A 10,986-nucleotide genomic window follows, 5' to 3' on the forward strand; every position below is an offset into this window, starting at 1 on the left:
ATTCGCTTCAGTGATCCGAGAGGTCTATGTGACCCATCTCTGTGTGAGCCAGGAGAGGGATTCAAGCTCTTTAGCTCAGAAATAAAGAACATTATTCATGCAGGCTGTATTAGATTGTTAACTAGGTGATGAGCACCTGTAAACTTAATAACTGCACATAAAATGACTTAATGTAACCACAGAATGGTTTGTGTTAGAAGGGATCCTAAAAGTCATGCAGTTCCAACCCCTGCCATGGGCTGGTGGTCTCCCACCAGCTCGGGCTGCCCAGTGTCCCATCCAGCCTGACCCTGAGCACCTCCAGGGATGGAGCATCACAACTCTCTGGGTAGCAGTGCCAGGGCCTCACTGCTCTCTAAGTTGTCCCTTGTTATATCCAAGGACAGTGTGGCTCCATCATCTTCATAACACCTTCAGGCAGTCATTGGCTGCTATTGAATCATCCCTTTGCCTCCTTTTCTCAAGACTAAAGAGCTCAGTCTCTCATTTTAAGTGCTGTGGGGCCTCACATCATCTCACTAGCCTTCCACTGGACTCCCTCCACGTTCTCAGTTTCCATCTTGAAGTGAGAAGCTGTAAGTGGGCACAATATACCAGGTGCCTCCTCACAGATGCTGAGCATATGGGGATGATTACTGCCCTCAGTCTGCTGCACGCGTGCCTAATGTTGCTCAGCATATGGCCTGCTTTACTTTTAAGGAGATCTCATGGTTGGCTTATATGCAACTTACTGTTCACGGAGCCCCAAGGTTCTTTCCAGCATGGTTGTTTATCAGCCAGTCTGTTCCCTCCCTGCACCAGTGTAGGGGAGTTTCCTGCTCCATGCGCAAAGTGTTTTCACTGAGTTTCCCATGATTTCTGGAGAAAGCTACACCAGATTCTACTTGCCTAGTCTAGTTTTCATTCCTGTTCCTTGAAGATGTATTGCTAAGTTCCACAGCTTGACCAATTAGAGCCCACTGATCATGCCAGACCCAATCCCACATACAGTGGGATCACTGCATCCACAAATCAGGGATCTGTGGCTGAAGCGCCCCATGGAAATTGCAGTATTCCCACTGTTGCTGATAGGCAGGAATTGAAAACAAAATGCTATCTGTTGGTAACAAAACTTTTGCAAGATAAAAAGTATTTTGCTTATTTGAAGACTAAATGTCTGCAGTTTCTAACAGCTGTAAATGTGTTTTCCCAGCTGGCTTCCCCTTGTACTCTGACTCACCCTGATTTGTTACACGGGAGAAGCATTTAAGCCTAAGATTCTTTGAAGTTATTTGTCAGCTGTCTGGAAAAACACATTTTAAAAGGCACTGAGAGATGCTGTATTTTCACCCACAACTATCCAGTTATTCTATCAACCAGGAAAATCCCATGCATTTCTTACCCTAAATGAATGTGAGCAGCTTGGAAGAGCAGCAGGATCTGTTTGGTACCAAAATTACACTGAAGAGTGACTTTGAAATCTCTTCTTCATAAATAGCCCCTGTGATAGCGATGCACGTGACTGCACGTGCAGCAAATGTGATGTTAAAATCTCCTGCCTGACTACAGTTCCACTTGTGACTGAGCAGAGCTATTAGAACTGTATAAAGTTGACATTTTCAGGTCAAGGCACAAGCACAGACAGACCTGGTGTGCACACTGTGGGTGAAGGATCCTGTCCCAGCACACTTCTATTCTACCTTCTGGTTTCAGTCCAGGAGGCAAGACTAGCTCTAGTTTGAGGTCAATCTAAAATACACAGTTATGGGGCCCTCAACACCAGTGGCTTTAATATAGTGATCCGTTTCCACTGTACCTCATTGATTGACAGTGTAGACATAGCCTTTGAGAGATGTCAGTGCTTGAATGCTTACTATTGTCTGGAAGCAATAATAACTGTTGTCTCTCAAAACTTCAGTGTTTAGTTTGGAAATGAAATAATATAAAACAAGACACGAGAAAAGAGTAGCTGATGGTTATAGCAAAAAATCACAATAACGAGATCATAACAATAATCAGTTTGGCTTAAATAGGATTTAGATGCTCCGAAACAAATCCCATTCCATCTCTTAAAACCACACCTTAGGAAAGATGTGAATTATCAGTTTGAGATGACACTGGGAATAAGGAACTCTGGCTTCAAGTTATCCATCAGTTCGGTTTCTTCACTGTACAAAATAGTTCCCTCCTTTAGGAAGACAGCAATATTTGGTTATGTCATTGCAGGACAGATGTCTGGAAAGAATTCTGGCCTCAGCCCAGCAATCCAGCCTGTCCAGATCCCTCTGCAGGGCCTTCCTTCTCTCAGGAAGATCAGCACATCCTCTCAGCTTGCTGTCATCTGCAAACCCACAATAAACTTCCTTATTGTCAAGTTGGAGCAGAAAATGTGAGCCTCCATCATTGGCAGCAGGGAGCTCCAACTAGTAGTATGATGTCGACCTACATGGTTCAGGCTCAACCATCAGTTGCTTTGCCAGGGAGAGCTTCAGGTCCTTCATCTGCTTCTACAGCACTGAAGCTATTCTGTAGCTGCCAATCTGAAGGCAGGAAAGGACCCTTCCTCCTGGTGCCAGATGTCATGAGCTTCCCGCCTTCTTCATCATGGAAATCTACTTTTGAGTCTGATAAGCACTGACTCTGCATGCCCCCCCCCCCCCCCCCCTTTCACAGTATATATTTCCCCTGAGCCTTCTCATCTCAGTGCTAAGCACTCCTTGCTTTCTCAGCATCTCACCAGTAATGTCCCTTAATCATCTTCATGGCTACTGACTGGACTTCCTTCAGTACACCTCTTAAACTGGACTCAGCACTCCAGATGTATCTCACCAGCGCTGAGTGGATGAAAAGATCACTTCTTTCAATGCGAAGGCAACAACCTTTCTAAGGCAGAGACTGCCAGCCATTGCTGACTGATGTCCAGCTTCTCGTCCAGCAGGAGCCCCAGCTGTGCCAAGCCACTTTCCAGCCTATGGTTGTCCAGCCTGTCATGGTACGAAGGATTATTCCTCCTTGGGAGCAGGACTTGGCATTTCCCTGGACTGAACTTCATGAATTTATTCTCCGTTCAGCTGTGACGCTTATAGATTTCCCTCTGAATGGCACCTACCTGGTGTATCAGATGCTCCTTCTCATTTTGCATTCTCTGCAAACTGTCCCATTATCCAGGTCACTACAGAAGATGTGAAGCAATCAACCCTTGGTTTTCTCAGCCGGTAACTCCTCCAGCTGGACTTTATGACACTCATCACAACACTGTGAGCTTGGCCCTTCAGCCCATCTTCCATCCACCTCACTGTACATTTATATAACCTGTACTTCATCAGCTGTCAATGAGGCTGTTGGGGCAGATAGAACCTCTAGCAAGGCTTTTGATGCAGTAAAAAACATCAGCTGTTCTCCTCTCATCCACCAAGCAAACCAGCTCATTGCAGAAGGTTTTTGAGTTTGTAAAACACAGTTTCCCCTTCATAAATCCTTGCTGGCTACTCCCAACCACCCTCTTGTCCTTCATATGTTTGGAAAAGGTTTCCAGGATTATTTGCTCCATTATCTTCCCAGGATCTGTGAGAAGGCAGCCAGCAGTTCCCTAAATCCTCCATCCAGCCCTGCTTGAAGGCAGGAGTGACACTGACTTTCTGCCTGTCCTCTGGGACCTCTCCCAGTCAGCCACAAAGCTATCTCTTGTTCTGCTTTTGAACAATACCTTGAAGGACCCGTGATTGTTTCCTAAGTACCATGACAATACAATAAATACAAACTAATGCTCATTTGGCATTACCTCACCTTATCTTAATAATGGTTACAAGTATTCCCTCACCTTACCTCAATAACTGTTGCAAGTGGGAGTTCAGTGACAGGTTATTTTAGGTTCCAGGCAGCCTCTATGATAGCTCTTACTAAAATAGAGACATCACAGGCTTATTTATGTTAAACGTTTATTAAGTTGAGCTTGATATTGAATCACAAACTCTTGGCCCAGGAATTAATGCACTAACTTCAATCAATTCAGCAGCATAGGTCTAATTTCTTTCTTCCCCTCTATTCTCTTCTACTTATTTCTCCTACACCATTTTTCTTCGTTTCTTTAATTTCTATCCCTTCACTGCTGAACTGTGTTTTCCTCTCCAATTCCCTTCAGGAATTCCTACCCTTCTTCTCTTTCACTCCCCTTGTCTGTGCTTCTCCTTTATCCTTTGCCTGGTGCCTCTCCTTCAGGTACTGAACACAGTTAAGTTTATCTTCTCTTGGAAATCTCTTTCCTTTTTTATCTAACTTCATAAACATCCCACCTCTCTATTATATATTATCACATTTCCCCCCCCCTGCTCCTTACACAGAAGAAATTGTGTGAATGGAAACAGTTTGGTGAGTATAGGAACTGAAGTCAGCTTGCTTCCAGTTTTTTCTTGTTTGTATCTCTTCCGCCGTCCTTCCTCTCATGCTACCTGCCTATTCTGCTTCAAAACAGGCAATAAAGACAGTGAGGAGAAGCATCACTTCTCCCAGAAGCAGCCCTTAGGAACAAAGAACATCGACATTCCCAGATGAAAACCAACAAATCCCATCCATTTCAGCACCAAAATAAATGGGAATAACCTGTCTTGTTTTAAGTCTGCGCTTTTCACACCAATCCTAATGAGAAAGGAAAGAGATGAGAATCTTTAAAGACTGTGTGCTTTCACTAGAAGTCTCAGGCCATCTTACGGCCAGCTCTGAACATCTCTGAGGCATTTTTTATTGTATTTCTTTGATGGGACTAAAATTTTAGTTGGAGTACATACCAGAAGTGACTGCACTTAGAACCTGCCATGGATTAGACCATCTCATTTGTATCAGTCAATCATTTATGGGCAACAGGGGCTAGTTTTTAAGAGGCCTGTATCTCTAGAGTTCACGAGATCAAGACTGAAAGAAAGAGGTGCTGAAAATCATGCAGCTAGCTTTATTTTTAAAGAACTAGCTCTTAAGAACAAAGATTGTTTTAATGGCAAAGTATGCTGAGTCCATGTATTCTGCAACCTTATGGCACTAATAATGCTCCTCTTTCTAAAGCTAACAAATACAGTGTTTCCTCAGGGTTAGAAGATCTCACTTCCCACTACAAAGTTAACACATTCCAGAGAAAGAGAAGAAGTGGACATACTAAGATGACTGTGCTTATAACTACCAACTCATAAGGAATAGGTCAATTCCTGGAAAGCCACACCCAAATGACTACAAAGAAAGAAATGCCTGAGAGAACCAACTGAACTTTGCAAGTAAATGCAAAAATGCTGGGGATGGTACCTAGATCAACCTCTTACCAGGAGACATGATAAAGGAGAAGGGCTTTTCCAGATATTGGAATTGGTTACGGCTGAATGCAAAGAAGGGGAATTAAGGTTTATTACCTACATGTAACCAACACTCACCAGCCATCAGTAGGAAAGAAGTGATTATTCCCCATGATTCAGAACATTAAACAAGGGGACTCAACACAGCACTCCTAAACAGGTTTCTTTTGCAAAGATTTCAAGTCTGTTGGCTAATTAATAAAGGTGGGTTAGCTCTGCAGAAAGGTGCCCAAATGTGTAAGGCTATACAGGTCATTTGATGGAAAAGTAACATCAAACAAAATAGATACGCAGTCCAGACAGCTACAAAAAGAAACACAAACTGACAACTTCAAAGTGAGTTGTTATAGGCAAAGATTCTTATTGTTGACTCTTACTTTTCATTCCTACATGTCTTGAGTAGAACTGAGGTTGTAAAAGTAAATCATTTCTGTTCTGCGATGCTGGTTGCAGGCCTCCGAGGGAGAAATTCTTTTTCACGCTCCAAATTCCTTTCAGAGCCACTGTTAAAATTAGTCAAAATAATACTGTTAAAACTTGATTATTTTAACTTGTTCTAAAGCTGGTGAAACATTTAAAAGATAGTCCCTTTGGTCAGTACTGTAATTAGACATCGGTAGGGACAACGCTATCAGCATCCCCCACCGTTAATGGAAAAGAGTGACATCTTCAGAAAGCAATTTGGTAATGTCCATTCATATGATCAAATTGAAATCCTCCAGACAATTCTGATCCAGTGGCAGATGACTGCAGTGCAGTGTTGCTGTGTTAAGCTCTTAGTAACATCAGACACAAGAGCAGACTGAGCAGACTAACGCTAACATCTACAACTCAGCCACTTGCTCAGATCCCCTTTACCATCAGTGGGAAGAGAGCACTAACAGAGAAAGTCTAATGCAAAGACAGCCAGAAGAACTGTGCTTTCAAAGTGCCTTTTCTTCTCCATTTAATATAGAGTCAGTAGTTCATTTGTCAGTGTGTGCTGTAATTGCCTAAGGAGCCTAATCACAGTCATGCAGTCGCAGGTTCAAATAGTTTAAATTTGACAGGATACTGACTACATCACCCAACTTTTGTACACTTCCATCTTTGAATCCAATTTGAAATTCATTCTGAGTAAATTTACTTTGAGGTTCTAATCCTAAACTGGAGAACACAAAGACCTTTTCCAAATCTTTGTCTAGATTTGGAAATAAAGGCAAAATTTAAGGTCTTGCTATATTTGTGGAAGATGTATCTGCAGGGCTACAGAACAAGAACCACATATTATGGTGGAAAAGTATTGTGGATTTGGGAGTGCCAGTTGACGAACAGCTCAACACCTTAGTGCTAATGTTAGCTCTAGGTGTTAGCAGAGACATAACTTAAATGAAGTAGATCATTCTCTGTACAGGCTGCTAATGATACAAATACTGAAACACCTTTTTAATTGTTTCTTATCTAGAGCAAACCCCTTGTTCCTTCTCAGACTTACATTTCCTCATTTTCTACTGTATCAGCTCTCAGTAACCTTCAAGCTGCCTAAACACACTGATTTTCTTACTGCTTTGTTTTCCTCTATTTCCCTTTATTTGCTTTTACCTCAACTTCTTCTTTCCAATACCAACTTCAGTTCTGAGCAGCAGAAGTTCGACAGTGAATTCTAGTTAGTACAACACCTCCTTCAAGGACAGAAGTAATAAAATCTCACTTTGTGCAAAGAAAGTAGTGCCCAAAACGCTCTACCATTCAGTATTTGTTTCTGTTTCATTAAGCTGATAGATCACATGGACTTAAGTGTTCTCTACAGTCTCATAATTTCATGCTAAAGAAATTAGATGATATATAATTCTTGTTGTTCAGTGTTCACTAGAACAGTACGTAAGTGTTCTAGACTGAGTTTTTGTTTAGTTTGGTTTTTAAATAAGTAATTTTGCTACAGTTCCTTTTCTGTTTCATTTGCCCTGACAAATACTTCCCATTTGCTCACACAGAGGATTACCTGCAGCTGGATGTCTAGTGTGGCATTCTTCTTTCCAAAAACAGAGCTCTTCTTCAAGGATCTCTTTAACTCTCTTACATGGCTCAACATGCAGAAAGTTCTTCCCTGTTAGCAAAGCACATCACACAAGAACCAGTTATTTTAACTTCCCTAATGCTGGCGTGTTTTGATGGATGTAATTTCATTTTTTTCCCTATTCTTCTTGCTTTAATGCACTTTAAGACAAATGTACAGACCCAATAATGTTCATCACCAGGGCTCAGTAACACGGGATGCTGCAGCCAAGGCAACCCTGTGCTCCAGGGAGCTGTGGTGATGGAGTCCCTCCGTGGTGAACAACCCCAGGTGGAGCAGAGGGTGGGTGGAGGAGGTCTCATACCCCACGGCAGCGGGCATCGCACCCCGTAAGAAGGCAACCCTACACCAGGAGGCCCAGGGAGGGATGTGACAGCTCCCCTCCCCACCATCCCCTCCCTCCAGGGATTTGTGGAGCCCTCAGGGGGAGCCCAGCGCCCATGAGCTGCGGGGACGGGAGAACCGGGAGGAGCGGGCCGGGCAGGGCGAGAGGAGGGGATGGGGAGCTCACGGGGCTGCCCGCCTCCCGCCGTCTCGCTGCGGCCATCGCTGTCCGCCTTCTCGGCCGCCCCCGCTGGCTGCTGGCTGTTGGCCGCCCTCATGGCCGACGCGCCCGGCGGGTAAGAAGCGAGTGGGGCGGTTGCCGGGGGAGCGGGCGCGTTCTGCTCGGGCGGGCTGCGCTCGGGCGGCGGCTGCACATCGCCATCTTGTGGGCACCCCGGGCTGTGCTGCGGGCAGGTGCGGGCAGAGAACGGCAGGAGATCCCGAGTTGGAAGGAAGCCGTAAGGATCTTCGGGTCTGACTGCTGGCTCCACACAGCACCACCCAAAAATCACGTCCGCTCCGGGGAGGCCGTTCCTGTGCACGACCACCCTCTGGTGAAGAACCCATTTCCTGACATCCAGAGTGTCTCTCGATGCAGATTCGTGCCGTCCTCTTGGCTTCTGTTGTTGGTCGCCAGAGAGAGCTCAGCGCTGCCCCTCCGCTCCCTGTGAGGAGCTGTAGCCGCCATCAGGCCTCCCCTCAGCAGGCTCTGCTCTGGGCTGAGCACACCACAGACCTCAGCCACCCCTCATGGGTCTTCCTCTAGAGACCCTTCACCATCTTCGTGAACCACCACCTCCTCTGGAAACTCTCTAAGCTTTCAATTAAGATACGACAATAAAACATTTAGGGTTAAGTGTTTTATTTTATGACAGGCCTTACACCAGATCACCAAGCATTTTGTAAGTCACCCAGGTTAAGTTACATTCATTCCACAAGCAGCTTAAAAAAAAAGTTCCTCAAAAAATAATCTTCTAGGGAGCTGTAATAAACTCTGCAGAACCAAGCCTGAATTCTTTCACATCACGCACACAGTCCAGTTTTCCCTCCTGCTTTGACATGAATAAACATTCATAGACCAAACGTCCCTCCAAATACTCACTGAAATCATGGAATTCATGAAAGCTTTCTGTATACCCTGATAACAGTAACAGCACTTCAAAGTATGAGGGAAACCACTGAGTTGAATTGCTGAAGGTGAGATTTAGACTGACAAGGATATTTCAGCACCTTAAATGACAACCTTGATGGGAAGGGACAGACCAAGCACACAGATGCTGTGTGACAAACAAGAGGCAGTAAAACTCACATTCACAGGCTTAACCACAGCTTTTAAGGGGACACGGCATTAATGCAGTCCTCTACTATTTCAAAAAGGTAGTGGTAGATGTCGGTCCTCCTAGCAATGTCAAGGGCAGTTTCATCCAAGTTATTTTTCAGGTCTGCTTTTATGTAGCGATTCATCAGCAGAAGTTCGAGGGTTTCCCTGCTGTTTTTGTTCCCTGCAGCAATATGTAAAGGCGTCAGCAAACCGTTTGTCTGAGCGTTGATGTCTGCACCCTGCTGAAGTAAGAACGCCGCCACCTCCGTATTGTTCCACTTGCACGCACTGTGCAGGGGTGTCCAGCCATCCACTGTTTGGGCGTGAATATCTGCCCCTTGGGCAACCAACTCCTGGGCCATGTCCAAGTGCCCACTGTAGGAAGCTCGATGGAGAGGAGTGTATTGATCTTCATCACGAGCGTTAACCGGAGCCAGCTTTTCGGAAAGGAGCCTCCTCACTGTAGTCAGCTATTGAAGGGAAACAGGGAATTTCATAGGAACCTTTGTAAAAAAGACATAGCACTTCTATTGTTCTAAAAATGCTTTTCTTTCCTAAAGAGAAAGCAGCTTCTGCCCATCTCACAGAATCACAGAATGACTCACGTTGGAAGGGACCTCAAGGATCATCAAGTTTCAACACCCCTGCCTGGCAGGGCCACCAAACTTCCACCTTTACTAGATCAGGTTGCCCAGGGCCCCATCCAACCTGGCACTGAACACCTCCAAGGACGGGGCATCCACAACCTCCCTGGGCAGCCTGTTCCAGGACCTCACAGCTTGCCTAGTGGAGAGTACAAAAGGCTGTGAATGACAGAAAATCTCAAGATGAAACCAATTATTATTACTTGAAACAGAGACACAACAGTCTGGCATAAGAACACAACTGTGACTCAGCTCACTCAATGTGGGGCATTCAGCTGCAGCACCTCAAGGAGTACTTTTGCCTCGGATGAAACATGTGCCCCCACACAACTACAGGTGCCTTTTGTGTACATTAATTTTCAGTGGCAGCCTTCATTCCACCCTCCTCACCTCAGTTAAAACGCTCACGTACCATGAGGAGCCTGACAGACTCCTGAGCTGATCCAAGTTTAAGAACAGTGCTGATACTTTGATCCACACTCAAAGCTCTGAGGCTGAGAAATACTTTAGCGTGTGGAATACAAAGGGAGATCCTTTCCAAAGCAGCCTATAAAACCTCAGTCAAAATAGCTGGGAGGGATAAAGAGTAACACAGGGGAGTTTTCCCTTGTGGATGGAACTGCAGACATCTATTCATTCCTCTTTTGCCAGTGATGCCCAGAACGGCTGCCTTACCCGATTGTTTTCAGCTGCCCACAGGAGCAACTTCTCTGGATTTTTCTCCATTTTTTTCTCTTGCATTTCATACCATTCCTCACTTCTTTCTTGTTCATCCTCTTCATCGTCAGACTGCCCTGACCAACAGCTCTGGGTTCCTATAGGAATCAAATGCCGGTGCGTTTCCAGCAACTCCAGTTGGTTAAAGCTCTCTGCGAACTCTGCGAACTCATCGCTGTCATCATCCCTCTCATCGGCGCCCTTCTCAGCAGCACGTTTGCCTTTGCTCATTTCCAGCCGACATCTGTAAGGTGCAGATACACACCAGGATTTGCTGTAAGTGTTATCCACACACCGTCGTTGAAAACAGGCCTAGGGAAGAACAGGCCCCGCTCCGCTCCGGGAGGACCACAGCACCTCCGGTGCCAGCTCGTCCCGAAGGTGGTGTCGGTACGCTCCGCTTTCCCAGCCCTGCCCTACAACCATCCACCCTCGTCCCACAGCCCCACAAGGACCCGAACTCACTCACCGACCCCCAGGCCGGCCGCAGGAGGGGCGGCTCCTTCCCAGCGGGGCGGCGCTACCGCCGGGCCGCCTCCACCACCTGCACGAGGATCCCTTCCGGCCTGTCGCTCCCGGCGGAAGTGACGTAAGCTCTTTGGCGGGAGT

General features: G+C 45.7%; 2 protein-coding genes across 2 annotated transcripts; both read right to left on the reverse strand.

Moving 5' to 3' along the window:
• Positions 1-5,618: 5,618 nt before the first annotated feature.
• On the reverse strand, positions 5,619-7,976 carry C1H11orf97 (chromosome 1 C11orf97 homolog). The gene is made up of 3 exons (XM_072327198.1): positions 7,883-7,976; positions 7,297-7,401; positions 5,619-5,818 (listed from the first exon to the last, which is right to left on the reverse strand). Exons 1-3 carry the CDS (start codon positions 7,971-7,973, stop codon positions 5,676-5,678), a joined length of 339 nt encoding a protein of 112 aa, XP_072183299.1. The 5' UTR covers positions 7,974-7,976; the 3' UTR covers positions 5,619-5,675.
• Positions 7,977-8,540: 564 nt separating this feature from the next.
• Positions 8,541-10,973, reverse strand: ANKRD49 (ankyrin repeat domain 49). Its single transcript, XM_072326795.1, has 3 exons — positions 10,847-10,973; positions 10,336-10,621; positions 8,541-9,486 (listed from the first exon to the last, which is right to left on the reverse strand). Exons 2-3 carry the CDS (start codon positions 10,606-10,608, stop codon positions 9,028-9,030), a joined length of 732 nt encoding a protein of 243 aa, XP_072182896.1. The 5' UTR covers positions 10,609-10,621; positions 10,847-10,973; the 3' UTR covers positions 8,541-9,027.
• Positions 10,974-10,986: the final 13 nt, after the last annotated feature.

The sequence above is a fragment of the Excalfactoria chinensis genome, chromosome 1 (assembly GCF_039878825.1).
Source record: "Excalfactoria chinensis isolate bCotChi1 chromosome 1, bCotChi1.hap2, whole genome shotgun sequence".
Lineage (NCBI taxonomy): Eukaryota > Metazoa > Chordata > Aves > Galliformes > Phasianidae > Excalfactoria > Excalfactoria chinensis.